The sequence below is a fragment of the Cavia porcellus genome, unplaced genomic scaffold, assembly GCF_034190915.1.
Source record: "Cavia porcellus strain 051 isolate PalLab524CR breed Dunkin Hartley unplaced genomic scaffold, mCavPor4.1 scaffold_16, whole genome shotgun sequence".
NCBI classification, from domain to species: Eukaryota; Metazoa; Chordata; class Mammalia; order Rodentia; family Caviidae; genus Cavia; species Cavia porcellus.
This window is the reverse complement of record NW_026947499.1, coordinates 63628715-63648455: the sequence shown is the minus strand read 5'-3', so window position 1 is coordinate 63648455 and position 19741 is coordinate 63628715. Positions and strand designations below refer to the sequence as shown.

Below are 19741 nucleotides of genomic sequence, written 5' to 3'. Positions count from 1 at the left end.
CCGCCACCGAGCCAGAGGTCGACGCGACGAACACGCGGACGCCCATCCTCGCAGCGCCGACGGACTGTGCGCGGGTTCCCTGGACGCGGCCGGCTCCTCCCGCCGGTCCAAGGAGGGGGCGGGGAAGTGGGCGGGGCGAAGATGCCGCGGGACCCGACGGGAATTGTAGTCCAGTCCCTCGCGGCGCAGCTGGAGGGCGGGGGTGGAGTCGGGGCTGAGGGAAACTGGTCCCGAGGGAACCGGTTCAGACACAACTGAGGCAACCAGAGGACTAGGCGGAGGGCCTGGCCCGGGTCCCGGCCCAGTTCTGCGTCGGGGCTCAGGCGCGCAGCGTCCGAGACCCGCGGTCTCCGGGCCCCTGGGCCGGCGCGGGGCGGAGGGGCGGGGGCCCGAGGCGGGCTGGGCCGGCGCACCTGGGGGCCGCACAGAGGCGACCCTTTTAGGTAAATGAGAAGTTTTCCTCTTTCCCTAGACGCTGAGCCTTAGAGAGCTAGATGAGGACACAACCGAGATCCTTTTTTTTCTCAGCAGAAATGTAATCGTAGTAGAAAAAATAAATACCAAGCGAAATTAGAATCCTATCGCGCCAGAGAATCGGGGCCCACCCGCCGCACCCCGCCCTACCCCGTGGCGGGGCCTCCAGGCACCTGGTGTTTACGGCGGCGCCAAACTGGCCCTTTCCAAACCTGCTGCGCATTCCAGCGCGGTCTCCCGGGAGGATGCTGCTCAATGGAAAGCTTTCACGTAGCGGCTAATGGTCTGGGGACCGTTCCCTCGCCAGGGTTTTATCCTTGACGGAACTCAAGCCGCACACAGTTTGGTGGAAATGAACCAGGTTTCCTGGCAGGACTGTTTACTTTCTTCCTTTCAATGGGGGAGTTTTAGCAGAACAATGTTAATTAACAGCGCTAGGAAGAAAGAAATTAGATGATGGGGCCTCTGGCTCTTTGGAAAATTCCTTGGACAGAAACACTGATCATTTTGGAGATTTTTAAAAACGATTTTGCATATTTAAAATCTCGAATCCTTGCTATTGTTTATGTTAAACAAAATTGTAATTCTTTTATAAATTTAGCTCAAGGGCTGGGAATTTAGCTCAGCAGCATAAGTGCCTGCCTGGCAGGCACAAGGTCATCAGTTTGATCCCCACTACCAAAAAAACAAAGAAAAGAAAAGAAACTTTAATATAAATTTAGCTCAATAATACAATAGACCTTATTTCCTTTTAGTGCCCGAGATGTTTAAGTTTTGCTATGATTAACATTCTCTAAATATGCTTTAATGTTGCTACCATTAATGTGGAAATGAATGGTTATAAAATTATGATAGTTTCATAAAATTAGACATTTCCCATTTAATACAAGTGTTTATAGAGGTCAACATTTTCTTCAGTTTGGAATTGTTTAGTTTTGAAGACGTAAACAATAAATTTGAACTCAGTCTACCAGGTTCTAGCTGAGATAGAAAGTTGGGTTAAGTCCTCTTTGTCAGCAGAGCACCCACTGTCCACAGAGCAGAAAGACAGGTATAAAAATAGTGACAGAACAAGACAAACTGTGCTAATAGAACGTTGTGCAGCTACAAAGGAAAGAGGAAAGCTGACCTTTGGTAGAAAGGACTTTAAAGAGTCCAGTCCCCATGACAGGCAGGATGTGGGATGGTATTCAGAGTGAATAAGGGCTGGTCAGGGATATGAGGGCAGTGAGGGATAGGAGGGCCTGGTCAAGGACAGTGCAGAAGAAGATGGTTTGAATGGATGCACAAAAGACTGGCTGGTTTGTCTGCCCAGCCATCTGTCTCCTGGGTGCTGATTCTCTTCTCCAGTCCTAGAGTGGTAGGGCTAGTGCCCCAAGTCCCTTTCACACAGCTGGATCAGACCCCTGGCCGCAGCTGATTGGGCTGAGGATGCACCTGAATCAAACAAGGGCAGACCCCGTCCCTAGCCCAAGGGCTTGGAATTCAAACTGAAAAAGTGAGCTTGGATTTGGGACACAAGCTCAAAGCTTTCAGAAACGGTGGCAGCTTCCTATCACAGACACATTTCTAAGATGAACAGTGAAAAATGAGGGGAGGTTTATTTCAGCCCACAGTAACTGGCTCCCCCATTTGGAGCCTGTGGTGGCTCAGTACCTTCTGGAAATGGAAACATGGCAAAAAGGGCTGCTTACTGCATGGCAGTCGGGAAGCAAAAAGAGAAAGAGAAGAGGAGCCAGGTCCCCGGTATCACCCAGCCCTCTGTCTCCTGGGTGCTGTTTCTCTTCTCTAGTCTTAGTGACCAGGATTCCCTCCATTAGACTTCACTTTTTTAAAGTTTTACCACATCCCAGCAACGCCACAGGCTGGCCCCTAAGCCTTCAAAACGTGAGCCCTTGGGTGACATATAAGGTCTCAGCCATAAGGGAAGTTATGTTCATATGTGCAAAAGAGAGAAGCTGAAGCAGCTAGTCAGGAAGAGGACAGCAAAGCTGTGGAAAATGACAAGTTTCAGCAGAAGTGTTCCCGCTGAAAGGGTTCTCAAACTATAACCTAAACCATCTATGGTCTGTGCTTTTACAGAAAAGCTTTGCAAATCCCTGTTCCTGGTTTAATCTGTCCAGATACTCTTCATCTTGGAGGCTGGGTGTTATCTTTATATCCATATCACAAACTCTTCATCTTGGTTCAGGCGTGACTTAGTTACTTTTCTCTTGTTGTTGAGACAAAATACCTGATGCCCAAAGTGAAACAAGGGAAGGGTTTTTTGTTGTTGTTGTTGTTGTTTTTCACATTTCTAGGAGCTTTCAGTCCATATTCAGCTAGTTCCAAGTCAGGATGGCATGGCAGGGCCACTGTTCATTGCAAACAGCAAGGTCTAACAGAGGAAAAGAAGAGAGACACGCCTTCTTGCCACCTTTGCTCTGTGGGTTGGGTCCACCCCTAAGCTGCTGCAACACTCACATTGACAATCCCAGCGCTAGACAACAAACCAATCATGAATGCTAGATTCAGCCACATCCATGATAGTATGAGGCTTGGAGGGGCCATTGACCACAAACCTCCACAAATGGAGTTTGTTTTGTCTAAACAGAAGTACCATAACTGAGAATTTTTACTTAATTTGTGAGCATTCGAAGGGCTATACTCAGTTAATAGCTCTATTTTTTTTTACTCTGAAGGAATTTTTGTGCAGGATGAAGTTTGTTAGCAGTCCAGGAACAGCCTAACCAGGCAACTATAGAGCTGGGACCAAGAGTTAGTCAACTCATTGTTAGAGTAACCAAGAGTTGAAAGCAATCGAATATAAACTAGAGATCCAAGACCAGCACCAGAATATCTCACCACAGAGAGGATTTGATACCAGTCTGACAAATGAAATCTACAGAGAAGGCAGATAAAGATAGGCCTTAGAAAACTGAGGGAGTCATTAAGCTTTAGAAAATTTCTTGCTGTTTTACTAAGGACTTGATCCCCTTTATAAGTCATGGTAGACTGCTGTCAAAAGTATTTTCAAGTAGGATTGATTTTTCCTTTAACTGTTTGGGGTTTTTTGTTTTTGTTTTGTTTTTTTTTTTTTTTTGTTGTTGTTGTGTGGGAAGGTAGGAGAGTTCCAGGAATCCTTTAGCAACCTGATAAGGACTGGATTATTTCATTAAAAAATCTTTCCAGTACTTCACTAAAAAATAAAAAGACTCGGGATTACAAAGGAAATATTATACATTGTATTTTTAAAAGTTATCAAAATATTGAGCACAGTCTTGATATGGCTGTATGTTTTGCTGGGGTTGCAGTGGAGATTGAACACGGAGGCTTTGCACCGAGCTACATTCCCCAGGTGTTTTTAATTTTTATTTTGAAACAGGATCTCCTTCAATCACTAAGTTGCTGAGGTTGGGTTCCTGCCTCCTCCAGTTAGCATGCTTCACTACATCCGAGTATGTGTATGTCTTTTTGAGACATGAGATAGAAAAGTCTAGCGGTAGATCAAATAGCCAGCATGATTTTGAAGTAGTAATGGGAAAAAATAAACTTTTAACATACTATATCTCTATGAAAAATACCTATGATTTCTATTGATAACAAAGTTATTGTCTTAGTTACTTTTCCTCATTGCTTAAACAAAATACCTGACATCTAAACTTAAAGAAGAAAAGCTTTTTGTGGCACACAGATTGTGGAGATTTTTGTCTATAGTCAGCGAGCTCCAACTCAGGGCAGCATAACAGACAGGCATCACAGAGAAGACACAGTTCGTGGAGGGCAGAAGGTAGCAAAGTAAGCAAGCAACAATAGCAACTTCTTTCTATTCTTTTTGTATTCTATCTAGGCTACTCCCCTTCCATCCTTAGGCAGGTAGCACTCACACCCAGAACTACCCTAGGCCAGTCAGTGGACTGATTTAGTGATCACACATCCTTGATCCCAGCATCACAAATGTAGATCCAACCACCTCTGAAAAAGCACCTATGACTGCATGAAGCTTTGGGGGACATCTAGACACAAGCTATGGCAATTGTGTTTTTATTACAGTGGTTTATTACAATCATAATATAAGGAGTTGGTACAGTTTGGCTAGCATTTAGTGAAAATATAAAGCCTTTCTTTCTTCATTTAAATGCCTGAACTCTTAAATTCAGTCCACAAGTCTCTTTAGACTGGAGCATGAGGAGGTCCAGGGATCCCGAGTTAGGAAATTATGATATAGAATGTATCCAAATCATAGAAAAAAATATTTTCTGTAATAAAAAAATATGAAAGAGCCAAGAGCATTGAAAGGAGAAAACGAAGCATGAAGGAGCAGTCACAGTACTTCAAATACAAAAATGAGGTAGAATTTTAAACTCTGAAAAGTGGAGAACAGCTAAAGAATAGCTAATAGTTATGGGAAACAGAAAATAGAGAATAGCTAATAGCTGAAGCGAAGTGTTAGTCCATCTGGATGTAGATGTTCAGTCCATATCTGTGTGCTTGCACCAACCTGACCCACCACAACTGGAAAGTCATTTATGACATGTATGAGCAGGCTTAAAAAACACACTGGTCCAACAGTTTCTTTTTCAGAAGTTTGCAGTTGGGAGGAGGGGAAAACTGCTGTGAGGGGGTGATCCAGGGTCTTCACACCCTTTTCATTTTAATTTCTGTTTCTGTTCTGTGGCAGCCTCCTAGAGTGCTGTGATTACAGGTATGCATCACCACACCTAGTTGCCCTATTCCTAACTGCGTGTAAACCAGTATACTCTAACTCCTGAAGGAGTTTGGTTTTTAAGGAACTTTAGAGTCACTGCATCATACCTGTACTTGTCCGTTCCCTGCTCCAAGGGTTTGCTTCTCTAAAAGCAAAGTCAGTACTTGGGCTATTAGGGATAGGTTTGTGGGAAAGCAGGGGTAGTGACGTCAAGGAGGCTAAGAAATGGTCCCTGAGACAGAGCTGAGGAGTTGAACCTCAGATGTGTTCTTCAACTTGCTAGTCTCATCTGTCGCATAGGGAGACTTTGTGGAGATGATATATGTTGTTTTTTTCTACACAGTTTCTAACACAAAGGGCTTATTAAATAATGCCTTTTGTTTTGTTTTGCTGTGTCTTGTTTGAAGCAGTCTTCTTATGTTGACTGGTCTTGAACTCACGGTCTCAAATCCCTCTCCCACCTCAACCTTCCAAACAGCTGGGATGACCCGGATGCCCAAGAGCTGTTATTTATCACACAAAATAAATCAAAGTATAGTCTGCATTTGTAAAAGCAGATAAATCCTACAAATACTGGTCTCATGTCTGTGCTTTTAGCTTCCTAAGTAACAAGAATCTGGCTTATTCAAGCCTTTTGTACAGTCCCATGTTCTGTTAAATTACTGAACAAAATCTATTTGATATTAATGAAGTTCAGAGGCCACACTTAAGATATAAGGAATAATAGTGCAAGGAGGCAGCAAGAAGTTAAATAATGCAACTGGCACTTTCTCAGAAAATTCACAAACTGCTTTCTTTGTGTTGCATCACCAGGCAGATTTCTGTCTACTTTTCATCAAATGAAATGGAGGCAAATCACAAAGCAAGAAATTGGACCCCAAACCAGTGTTTCAGGGCATATTCTTGAATTAGCTCACATTCAACCCAACCAATAGTGTTCTCTATCCTCTCTGACAGGAAAGACCATTTCATTTCCCCAGTGCCCCCTTTCCACTGAAACCCAGCAAACTGTGAAACCCCATGAGATGCGAGGGGTCAACAGTGAATCACACATAGTCCCTACCTTCATCACAGTGGAAGCCTCATGGGAAAGATAAAAACAGAATATGTTATTACAAGCATGTTAAGAGCTTTAAAAAGAAAACAGATTTTTTAAATTATGTAGACTTCTTGTCAACTTATATAAGCTGTAGATAGAATTCTGCAGTACATATATATGCTCTACATACATATATGTAACAATTTACAATGCATACTCAAACCACTATAACAAAATTAAGGTTCAGAACTGATTGTTGATTAAATAGTTTTGACATCATAGGTTATAGGAATTTCTAGTACTCTACATTGGGTTATTGGCTCACTACTTTGTAAACAATTAGCATGATTCAGTAAAAATAAAATTTGCATTTAGGTTATTGTTGAATTTAGAAACTATTTTAATTCTTCCTAAGTACATTGCTAATGAGTTTTCAGTCATTATAATTTCTCATTATGTTAGGCATAAATACCATTTAGAATGATTGAAACAGAGAAAATAGAGGAAAATGTTTATATAAAAATAAAACTAGACAAAATGGCAAAGTTAGGTTAAATAGCAAATAGTAACTGAATTGCAGCTAGTATGCTATACTGCACAACATTGCCTACATTGCAGTGAGAGACTTTGTGTCTTTCATAGGGGAAGCATTTTTGTTGTATATGAGGATTCCATCTAACAATGGTGTCAGGGAGCAAGATGTGCTATGAATGCAGTTTCACTGCATGCAGATCAGGTATCACTGTGTTTATGACAAAACGAAGGACTCAGTAAAGGAGTCCTTCGTGTATAATTGCTCTCTGGCTGTAAATCAGGCATACTTGAAAAGTTCATTAAATTCTTCTTACCCCCAAACAGCACAGTCATTTTAATCACATTTTAATTTCTGCAGATGGAACAAATGATTTTTTACCAGCCCGTTTGGCTCAACTAACAATATATGTTAAACCCCTGCTTCCTATCACTAATTGATCATTCCTCCTCTTCAACAGTTTTCATTTCTTTAAATTTTTGTGGCTATTAAGAAATAATATTTCAAGGCCAGAAAAATGTTAATAGATCCCTTTCATTCCTTACAAGTATATGGTAGGTAGCTGTTCAATAGAAGAAACATGCAATTTTAATTTAGTGAGAGTCTATGATGAGTCTATGAGGCATTGTACTAGTTGTGGAAAATATGAAGACTAATGAAATAGAGTCCGTGTTGGGGATGGGATGAAAGTGTCAGCACATACTACAGAGTGAGGGGAAGCATGAAGGCCAGTATGAGAACTATGCCAAGACATTACATTGGGTTCTTTGAAAGGAATCTTTGGGGTAGGCTCAAAAGTTTAGTTGCATTATGTGTCATTATCATTCCAATTTTAGATATAAATCAGGAAAGTAATAAGTTATTAAGTCTGTAGTGTCTACTTTTTTGCTGTGTTAGCTTTTCCTTTGTTCCTTTCTCAGGCATAGTAATTGTGTGTGTGAAGCAAAGGTTGGAGGTGGGAGGTACATGAGGCCATGAAATTCTGTAGTACTAAATGGCAACTATCAGCCTTAATGGTGGCCAGGCTTCCTCTTTCCAGCATCCACTTCCATTCTAAGTCAATGGATATATATGAAACTGCAGCCTTGGCCTGACTTGACAAATTCCCAGTCATGATAGTGACATCCCATCATTTTAGCTAACAAGATGAGTGTAAGTTTATCATAGCAGCCCAACACTATCTTCAAAGCCCAGGATACTTTGCTTTCGGTCATCCCCAGCATAATAACATTCTTCCTTGGGTTTGTTGTCTTATGGTTGCAAGGTGAGAAAAAAAATCTTTGGACAACAAGACAACATGACATCTTTGGAGAAGTAAAACAGAGAAAGAAGAATTTGTTTTTATCTAATTTGTTATATTTTCCAAGCAGTGAATATTATGACACTCTTGGTACTTAACCTCTAGATGCTTCGGGATGGTTTAAAGACAGAAAGCTGCCTATTCCTGCTGATAAACCCTCCACCCACAAATGCATTTATGCAGTACATGTTGGGCTTTTTAATAATATTTTCACCTATTCCTCTTTACTTCAGGCCTATATCTCAATGGAGATGGGGTTATCTTTGGTCAGCATTGGATCCTTCCAGCCCTCTGGGGGTTGCATCAAGATCTGGGAAAGACATAATATCTTTGACATACTCCCTTTGTGTCTTACTTGGAGCTACTGTGACAAAATACTGCAGACTGAGTGACTTAAACAACAGACACTCATTTCTCACAGTTCCAGAAGCTGAGAAGACCAAGAGCTGGCTCAGATGGAAGCCTAATTCCTTGTTTTCAGTATGTGTGTTCAGTGTGTGTGTGTGTGTGTGTGTGTGTGTGTGTGTGTGCGTGCATGTGTGCACTCAGGAAGAGCTCTCATGCTCCTTCCTTTTATTATCAAGGTACTAATTCTCCCACATGAAGATCTCATCCTCCTGGCCTAATTTAAATCAAATAACTTTTCTTGAGGTCCACTTTCTAACGCCATAAATTGGGGTGAGGATGATAAGGGAACACATTCAGTATGTAATAATGAATAGGCTCCATATTGGGCAGTCTGCTGACTTTGGTCTGCCTATGTCTGTCATCTAAGATGTGCACTCAAGACATAGGGTCCTTCTTAGGAGCACCCTGCAGTCATCCCCTGAGGTTTAGCACCCTCCTTGGAGCAGGCCTCTGTCCAGTACCAAGACTAGCACAGACTCACAGCACCTGAGAAGAGAACTGGGAAATCTGTTTTAATCCAGGGGGCAGGTTGTCCAGCCATGTCCCTCAGGCCTCTGCTGCTCCCTTAAAGGGTCTTCTTTACTGGAGTTTGCTTTAGAAAAACAAAACCAGAAGACTGATAGCTTTTCTGCTTCCTATTTTGCTGGTATCACCCCAGAAACAGTGAACCCAGGCCAGTGAGAAGTGGACTGGGAGAAGGGGCTGAGGATGTTTGCAGGAAAAGCCTACCCTAGCACTTAGCTGTCTTCCAGCTACCATATACACAATCGCAGAGGCACTTCTCATGCTGAGGGTACAGACTTGTCTTGTCCCCTCTCCCTGTCTCTTCTCTGTGACTCTGCATTCCCTGTCCTCAGAACAAAGACGCAGCTTAGAATGCACCCTTTGCACCACTGCAGGTCACCTTCTTTCAGGGAAACCAGGTCAAGGAAATTGTTTCTCAGGAGTAATTGCAGGCAGGTGTTCCAAAGTTCATTCAAACATTGTTTCTGATGTTTACATAAAAGTCTTATCTGTGGAATACAAATACTGTACAGTGTTGAGAAAGAGTTCAACTCATTCTCTACATCACCTCCCTGAAATATTCCTAAAAACTAATGACTATAATGTATGCTACAAAATATAATATTCAATAACAAGTCTATTTCACACATTTAAAAATAAATGAAGTTCATAGCTTGCCTGTTTCAGGTACCAAGGCCTACTGCAAGCTGAGCAGATGGATTTTGATATGGGCTTTGAAGAAAGATGTCCTTTAAAACTTTTCTTCTTGTGAGCTGCAGAATCTTTTCATTTCTGGCTCTCAAAATGACAGCCTGATTGCGTCTTTTATTAGTGTGGTCTGGACAGTGTTCCTTGCCTTGTGTTTAACTAGCTCTCAGAGGTACTCCATCCCATTAAGACCAGCAAACTGATGATGAACAGAACTCTGAACCTCTGAACCAAAATAAATCTTCTCTTTTTGTATAATTATTCTCTTAAATATTCATTACAGTAAGGAAAGATGACTAACACAGCAACCAATGACAGCAAGAGTCAGAGATCTGACAGTTGCTCCCAGATGGTTAGGCGACATGGGAATGGTACAAAGATGGAACTGCTGAGTTCATAGAATCAGTATTCCCCACACAGTTTCCACCTCCTGAAAACACAGATTCTGGTTCTATGCTTTTTTGCATTGCATGTAGCAAATGTTATACTTTGAGCAAAGTGGAATTCTCTTGAACAAACTAGATTTTTGAGCTGCCTCTTCCTACTTTCAGTTGATGAGAATTAAGGATTGATTTTTATCTTCGAGCTTAATTAGAGAGGAGGAAGTTGTCAAAATATCTCAAGCTTCATTTCAAAGTCAAATTAAAATGATATTTTGTATCATTTCCCTGGTTTACATCACATGTGCATTCTAAGCTTGTGTTGTAGCAATACTACATACATAACTGGGAGGAGTTGCAGTACCTATCCATATTCATTTCTCACCCACATCTTACCAGATACCTGATAATCTGGGTAAAGGTGAAGTGGAGGAATGGCAGCCATTGTGGTAAATACTGGCAGAAATCATTATACGCTACAAATGAGAAATAGAATTTAAATATACTACATAATTCTGTTCTCTCCTGTGTATGAAATTATAAAGCCCAGGACCCAGCCTTGCTTAACACCAAGAATTTGTGCCTATAGGTGGTATATATTGAGACATTTCTATGCCTAGTTCTTTACATACAGTTAATCCTTACATCAAGAGAGGCATAATTATCCATATTATCCAGATGAGAAGTCTGAGGTTCTGAGTGGTTAAACAGCATACACAAGCAGTCCCAAATAAGTGGATCCAAGTCCAGGGTAAAGCTAAGAAATAAAATTATAAAATCATAGAATTTTAGAGTGGACAGAGACAGTCAAAGTGACCTAGTCTATACTCTTACTTTTATATGTGATGAAATGTAAGTTTATTCCCTTGCTCTCCAAAATCACATATCAGCTAGTTGTTTCTAAATCCAAAGTGAGAATACAGGCTAAATTTAATAAATATATTTTGACTTTAGTGCTTACAACATGTTATATGTGGCCAAGTCTCTTATTTCTCAGACCACAATTATTTCCTGACAAGCTTTTTGCAGAATGTGGGGCATGGGTGGGGATCATAGAGCCAGAGCAAGAGATCTAAATTGTGGGGCCATTATTAGTAAGGAAGATATTCAGCCAGCCTGGCAGCCAGAGGGGAAGGGCTAGAGCTGGATCATCAGGTATAACTTGATCCTGATCCTGAAAGTCAAAAATGTCATTCTGAGTTACTTTGGAAATGACTCATCTTGCATGAAATGAGGTCCAGGCCTTTGATTTGATCCTCACTAGGGTGATTTTTAAAATCCAGTTAATAAGAACAATGAGAAACAGCTGTTTCTATCACAAAGTGCCAATTCCTTTTGTGTGCGCCCTGTGAACTGTGGTGAGCATTATGAAATGCAGGACTTGCCGTCTATAAAGCAGGTGCATGTACAGCTTCCCCCACTGGCTTCAGGGCCAGGCGGCTTTCTCTGTCTCTCCAAGCCAAAACCATGAACTCCTGAAATGTCTTATTTGTGACACTCTTCTGGCTGTAAACGTTTGCTCATATTTCAAGAAATGTATAGTTGGTGAAAATAATGTCTGACTGAGAAAAAATGAGTTAAGTGATTGTCCGAAGTTATTGAACTAATTAACAGCCTTCTTGGGCTTGAAACCTTTATCTAATTTCTGTTTTATTCTGCCAATTTGCTTTTTTGGAATCTTTCACCACAATGATGAAAAAGGAGGGTAATATTGTGCCTTCCTTGATTGTAGAAAATGAATGTCACTAAAACATCTTGGAATCTTTGAGGAAGCAATGTGAAGTCAGTGTGTGGGAAAGTGAACATAATCTCCAGCAGTGTAATGCAAATACAGATTGAATAATTATATTTCTAAAATTCTCTAATTTTCCATTAGAAATGTGCTTTCCATATGCAGAAATGCAATAATAATTCTATTTGCTGGAATACATGAGAAACGATGCTTAAATGTCTTGCCTTTTTTTTTTAATCAGATTAGTAGATAAGCTTTTAGGCAGCCTCTTCTGTTTCCACAAACACATTGCTGCATTAATGGAAAACAAGACTTTCTGTATAATAGGATGCAGCATGATTGATTCAGTGTTTGGAATACTGGCAGTTAATGGGAATATAGACATGAAACTGCTTGGATCAATATAGCTATCAGGTAAACTGTATATGACTGAGCCATCGATGACCGCCACTGAAAAAGACTGTATTGACTCAGACAGTTCTGCTAACTTACCTGTGCTGTCGGACTGGATGAGACTGAACATATTCATGAGAGCCTAAGGAATGAAAGAAAAACACTCTGGTTGGTAGGGCCCCTGTAGGCTCTGCAGAGAAAAGAAATCTGGGCTAGAGCACAGTGGGGCAGAGTCTGGAAAGGCAGGGTACTTTCTTGACTCAAAGCCAGTATTAGCCATGGTGATTCCTCTCCTGCTAGTCCAGCTCCTTTACATGTGTCCAAGCCGTGTCCTTACTCAGAGGCCCACAGAGACTTTTCAAGCATTTACAGGCTTCCTTCCCTGTATGTGCATTTTTATTTTCTCCTCATAAAAATGTTCTACAGCCAGTGCTACCAAATTACTTTCACTATCAGCCTTCCTGCTCAAATGCATATCTGAATACCTCATGCCCTGAATGGAGAAGATTTTTATCACCCCAGAGGAAATTCTGTTGCTTACCAATAAGGGGTTTCTCTGTGATAACACCAAGGGTCAGTGTACTTTCAGTGTAAATGATCAACCTAAATGTTCACCCCTTCTGGTTCCAGCCCTGATAGGAAAGAGCAATTAGACCACAGAGTGCTGCAAACTTGGCCTCTCTGGTGATTTTGCAGAGTGCAGAAGAATCAGTTTTGCCACTTTCTTAGCTCAAACCTCTGCATTTCAGCATTGTCTAGGGCAGTGTAGCCAGACCTTTTAGGCGTAAGACGATAACCTGGGAAACAAATGCAGTTGCCAATATATCAAAGGAGCATCTCCAGTTTCAACAAGCACTGTAGATGGTTCCAGGTACAAACAGAATGGGAAATCAGTACTTGGGATTCTCTCTTTCTTCTTCTTCTTCTTCTTCTTCTTCTTCTTCTTCTTCTTCTTCTTCTTCTTCTTCTCCTCCTCCTCCTCCTCCTCCTCCTTCTTCTTCTCCTTATCCTTCTCCTTCTAGTAAGAAAAAAATTTCTGTGCTGCTAAGGGTCAAATTCAAGTCATCCTTCACACAGAGATAGTGCTTTACCACTGAGCTACAGCCCCATCCCTCTTGGGTTCAGTTCTGAGGCACACATATGCATGCATACACACACATACAGATGCATTTTGTATGTCAAGACTCTCTAGAATTCTAACTGCTGAGGCATCCTAGGAGTCTTTATAAAATTATTGCTATTATGTCCCATTTCACTGTCCTTAGGTTGAGTTCTAATCTTTTTGGAGGAAGTTCTGGATGTTATTAAGACAGAACATAGAGCAGGAGCCATGTGCCAAGCCTTTTAGACAACACAAAGGTTGAACTTTTTTTCTTTTGGTTTATAAGAAGCTGACACTGAGTCTAGACTATGTAAAACAAGACTAACACATCAACAATAAGACTAGCAATCTAGAGGCTGAAAGAGCAAAGGCACTGGTGGAATGACCCTGGTACATTTGTCCTGGTCTAGTTGGTAACTGTCCTAGGAAGTCAAGGAGGGTGCAATGCATCTGTGCTGGTACAGCTGTCATGTGGGAATAGGATCATGCAGTGTGGAAGGGCAGAACTGAAGAAAGATTGGAATATGCAATAGGTCCTAGATATCTCAGGGTTAGATTCTTAACAGAACTGTGGGTTTAAAGAACAGGAAGGCTAGGGGTATAGCTCGGTGGTAGAGCCCTTGCCTAGCATATACAAGGCCCTGGGTCCCATCACTAGTACGACAGAGAGAGAGAGAGAGAGAGAGAGAGAAAGAGAGAGAGAGAGAGAGAGAAGGAAAATAATAAGAGGCCTTCTCATTCTTATTTCAGGTAAGAAGAGAATTCTGTCTTCTTCCTGGGAAGTTGAGAGCACATGTGGTTTGGCCATCTGTGTGTTTGGAGCCTAATATTCCAGGGCTCTGCTTTCCGTTCTTAAATCTTTGTATCAGACTGCTGATTTTTTCCACACATCTATGCTTTAAGGCACTGGCTAGAGTTCTTCTTCTGCTGCTGATGCTGTTGTGGGCTTGAAGCTATGAGAATCAGCTGGGGGCAAAAAAGTTCTAAATGAAGACCATTGTGAGAGCAGCCTGCACTGAACTGTGTCATCTGTGACCACAGAGTCTGGGACCTGTATCCTAAAGGGTGTATTATGAAGGATGTGTTATGAAATAGGTTATTTACATTCTAATAAAACCCATGAGGAGGGAAAAGAGGGATAGGAGTCTGGGGGTAGGTCAGCAGTCAGCCCTTCTAAAGGTTTGAAGGTCTCCGAAATAGGAGTGGCTGTTTCTATGCTAATGAAGAAGCAAATTGCATTTTCCATTTAAACAACCACAAAAAAAAGTTTATGTCTATCTCAAACTAGAACCCAGTGTATAATTTTGTAAATAATGTGTCCAAAATTAAATTTTCTTTAAAAGATAAAAAGGAAGCATTGACAGGAGTATTATTTATACAATGTATGTGCTCAGTAGAACTTTTCATCTAGATTTTAGTATATAAATAAGTGACAAAAGTTGTTAATTTACATGAATTCATCTGAAAAAGGAAACTTTTCCTGAATTTAAATGACCAAAAAATATGATATGGACTAACAAGGAAGAATATGAGAATATGAGTTTCTGATTTATAAGAAGCCAAAGATCAAATTTCCTTGACACACTGGTGACATTTTAACCAAAAAGCAAATGTTTTCTAAGGGCTCTGTAGCCAGCCAGCCAGGCACCAAGGGCCAGACTGTTTTTCTGTGCACTACAGTGGCGGCCCTAGCATAGCTTACCCGGCAGTCGGTATGGTGGCAAAAAAGTGGCCCAGAATTGTAATTGTTACAACAGAAGAGTGAAAATTCTTCCAGGAAAAATATAACTCTCAATATGAAGAATACAAGTTTTCCAGAGACCTGAAAATACCAAAAAAAAAAAAAAAAAGTATAGGTATATGTGTTACTAATACAGTTAGTGGAAATGCACCTACTCAATTTGGTACACCTAAAAATTTGGTGTTTGAATTTTCCAGAGACTTCAGCATATGCAGAATCCAAAGCAGAGCAGAATTTTCCTTTTCTTCAGTGGATACACCCTTTGCATTTCCCACCTGAGCTCACCAGGACACTGCCCAGCTGGTCTGTGGCACATCCTCAGCCAGACAGTTCACCTGTCTTCCACCTCCACAATGCTTTTGACTCAGCATGTGTTCCCAATTTGCAAACCAGCCAATCTTTCATTGGTATTTAAAAGACTCCACACACTTCATTAAATTCTTGTTTAAGTTTGAAGCTTATGGATTCTTTCCATTTGGGAGTTTAAATATTAAATATTAAATTGGTAACTGAACTTTCAGATGAAACCAGTGTCCTAAGCAACTTTCATGGTATAGTAACTAACTGCCATTTGGTTTTGTTCCCTGGCTCACTCAGCAAGGATCACTTATCTTTTGAATGTGTTTAATCAAACCATCTAGGGCAAGGACACATGTTCAAAGTCTTGTTTATAAAACTCATGCTTTGACAAACCGTATCTACACTGTACCAGTAGTTACAATCTAGATTGTACTCATTAAATTCATTTCTCCAATTTTAAAATTTTCTATGAATCTTACAGATTTATCACAACTTTGAAAATTTAAGATGGTCTGGGATTATACTATGTGATGAAAGTTATGATCTTAGTATAAAGATGCAACATCAAACGTGATGTGTAACAGCAGATTGGATTGTAATAGCAGATTATGATTATGTTTATTTATAGAATTAAGCATCCCAGAGTTCGTTTTTTCTTACATTTGCTAGCTTGCTGGGTGATTCTTCTGCACCCATGTAGCAGCCTGGCTGAGAGTTGAGCTCAGCTATGACCTTTCTTGCATGTGGAGGTCTCAGGGCAGCATTCTTAGAGTGTGACAACAAAGCTTTATAACATTTGAAACAAAAGCCATAAGACCTATATTGTATATGACACATTTTATTTGTCCAAGCAAGCCACAAAGCCAGCTCAGATTCAAGGAGAGAAAAAACAGACTATCTCTTGAGGATAGAAGTGGCAAAGTCACATTGTAAAAGGCTCATGGGATGTGAAATATCAACAGAGCCACTTTGGGAAACATTCTACTATACTCCACCTCCTAACTAAAATCCTTCACATTCCTCTCACATGCAAGAACAATAACTGCCAAGTCCCTGCATGGTTCACCCCCTTACAGCACCTGTTTTGAGTCTAGGGTTCATCATCTCAACCAGGTGCAACTGGTCTAGCGCTGCTTGTATATCACTCCCACGTGTGCCTTTTCCATCTCAAAGCCTGTGAAGTAAAAAAACAAGTTGTCTGCTCCCTGTATGATAAAAATCAAGGACAGGAAAATTTCCATAGACAAATGACTCTGTACCCTTCACATCTGGCCCCGAAAGGAACAGACAGCAGCCACCGGCCAATAGAGAGGTGTTGCCACAGGGACGGACAGGAAACCCATGAATTCTGGCAGAGAATTATCATGCAACCACTATCATTTGCTGAGCATTTATTAGGGCAAGTACTGTTCTGAGCATTCTCCACATACTTTCTCATTCAACCTTCACCATGAATTTGAGAAGAAAGGTGCCTCTTTGGTGACTGAGGAAAATCTAGGCTAAGACACATAGGTGAGAAAACTCACATATGCTACATGGATAGAGAGTTTGGACATAGCTTTGAACTTTTTAGCTTGGTGTGGTGGATTAACTAAAGGTCAATTTGTAACACTCAGCTGCACTGAATTAGGGTGGTGCTGGGTGTGGAAGGCCCACCTGAGGATCACTGCCAACAGCATGAAAGGAGAACTGAGAGGAAGATGGTGTGCTGTTGATTCACCTGGAGAAGCTTGTCACACTGATTTTCCTGATACGAGATTGACTGTTCTCATCACAGGAGGAGCTCAGGTCCTTGCTGTCACTGAGGATGGCTGCAGTTCTCTTTAAGGGAACTTTGATCCTTACCTTGAGCGTTACTTCCTGGCTCCAGAGAAGATCCCTCAGCCTGCTGGCACAGATCCTCCATCCCACTGGCACAGATTTTCTAGCTTCCACCATGGAACCTTGGGTCTTCCAAGTGCAGCTCCTTGAAACACACTTGCATGTGACATTGTCAAGGGCTCTAGGCCTCCAGCTGGACTCATGAAGGACATTGCCATGGGATCCAGGCCCCAAGCTGGATTCTTTGGGTCTGTAGTGATGGACAGATTTCTCACACTTTCACATTTGACTCTTTGGGTGAATATTATAAAATAACCCTATAAACTGTATGTCATATATTAAATCTTTCCTTCGTAAACTCTGACTACAACACTTAGATATTAACTGAGATAGAGAGAGCAAGACATATAATAGGTGACCAAAAAAAAAAAAATCTTTGGATATGTGAATTTTAAAGTGTCTTCAGGATATCTATGGGAAAATAAGGACTTAGAAATGGCTGGAATTCAGGAGACTGTAAGAGTAATTTTTCTAAAGACATTGAAAAGCAGATTGAGGATAAAACTATCAATAGCCAACACCTGCCCAAGTCTGTCTTATCATGCTTGTAAGTTACTCATCTGTGACCTGACATTTCTAACATATGGTAGGTGGCATGGTTCAGGGCTGATTTTTCTACTGGCTATAATATTACAATTCTTATCACAATCCCAGTAAACTCACACAGAAAGTTCTAGTGACTGACATGAAGTTAAGATAGTCTCTCTTTTTTGTATTTCGGAGAGTATGTTTTGTCCACATTGCTATTGGATTTGTGTTTGGTCAATGGAGAGTCCCATTTCCTTATAAAAGGCAGGATCAGTGTTTTACACTTCCTCTGTTTAATTATGAATCACTGGAATTGAAACTATGTAAACAGATTAAATATTGTGACATGGCCTAATTATAATTAATAAAAACTATAGCCTCTCAAGGATTAAAAATCAAGGTCACTGCAGAACTATAGGTATCGCTTGATTCCCTAGTGGAGATTGTCCTTGTATCCTAAGGAGTGCTCTGGGAGGGGGTTGTAAATAACAGTGATGTAGTCTTTTATTTTGACTTAGAGTCACTCTTTAAAAAGCAAAAATAACTCATTTTACTGTTGGATCCACTTTATTATTTAGCTGGTGACTATGTTACATAACCCTTTGGTGCAGGTTAGATAAGAACACAGATGGTGGCATGTTTCCATAGCAACAGCATTTAGTCTGGTTTCTGCTTGTCAGTTTTCTTCAGCATCACATTCCTGTTAATTCAGGAGCTCCAGCCCCCATCATTCCTCCAATTCCTTTAGTTTCCACCTCTCCCCTTGCAGCCCCCCGCTTCTCTGTCTCTCTCTGTCTCTGTTACTCTCTCTTTCTTTCTGTCTCTCTCTCCCTAAAGTATAAAGAAATAAATGTTTCCAAAGAACTTTTTAAGGGGGTTTTAAATCTTTGCATTATGCAACATTAAATATTAAACACAAGTCTGAACTGAGTTTCCACCATAAACCTGTATTCCTACTTATCTGTATTTCACCTAAAGAAGAGATGCAGGGTCATGGTTTACACAAAAAAGATCATTTTGCCTAAATTTTGAGTTGAGTCAAGATCACATACACCCAAGCAGGTAGATGTGTCCCTTAAAGACTCCTTAGAATAGATTCTTCTCCTTCCTTTGGAAGATCTAACTTCCAGTCACCCTCACATTCAAATTCTTCCTTGACTTTCTCCCCCACAGACCTTACAACTTGGAGCTGTATTCCTATTTGCCTCTCTGCATCATTACTGAGGAGAGTCTTCTTTTCAGACTCAGATTATCTGGGGGAGCACTTCCACAGCCCTCTTCTTTCCTGACTCAGCCCTATGTGTAGGTAAAACATTTAAAATGTCACCTCCTCAAAGGCAAGGCAGGAGGTATCTCAATTCCTGACTTGAAACTATACTACAAAGCCACAGTGATAAAATCAGCATGGTACTGGCAAAGTAATAAACCTGAGAGTCAATGGACCAGATTAGAAGATGCAAACAGAACTACAAAGACATTCAGCCATCTGATATTTGACAAAGGGGCTAAACATGTTTACTGGAAGAAAGAAAGCTTCTTTAATAAATGGTGTTGGAAAAATTGGCTCTCCACATGCCGAAGACAAACTAGATCCATGCTTATCACCATGCACAAAACTAAAGCCTAAATGGATCAAAGACCTAAATATTAAAACAGAAACACTAAATCTACTGGAAGACACGGAAGGTAGAAGTCTTGGAGACATAGGGGAAGGCAGAGAATTCATGAACAAAACACAAACTCCCTGGGAAACACTTCAAAGAATCAACAACTGGAATCTCATATTATTAAAAAGCTTCCACACTTCAGAAGAAATTACCAACAGAATGAAAAGAAAACTCACAAAATGGCAAAGAATTTTAGCCAGCAATCCCTCAGACAAAGGACTTATATCCAGAACATATAAAGAATTGAAAAACATCAAGCCCCCAAATTCAAAGACCCTCTCCAAAAATGGGCATTTGAGATGAACACACAGGTCTCAGATGAAGATATATAAATGGCAAAATAAATACATGAAGAAATGTTCACC

The 19741-nt window shown here is 40.8% G+C and overlaps 1 protein-coding gene across 1 annotated transcript in view; it reads right to left on the bottom strand.

The window, feature by feature from the left end:
• The window catches only part of Sh3bgrl2 (SH3 domain binding glutamate rich protein like 2), a 64493-nt gene extending 64336 nt beyond the window's left edge, over window positions 1-157 (bottom strand). Inside the window, exon 1 of the mRNA XM_013142128.3 lies at window positions 2-157. Coding sequence (XP_012997582.1) covers window positions 2-46 — 45 coding nt within the window. The 5' untranslated portion in view covers window positions 47-157. The remainder of the gene's footprint in view (window position 1) is intronic.
• Window positions 158-19741: the final 19584 nt, after the last annotated feature.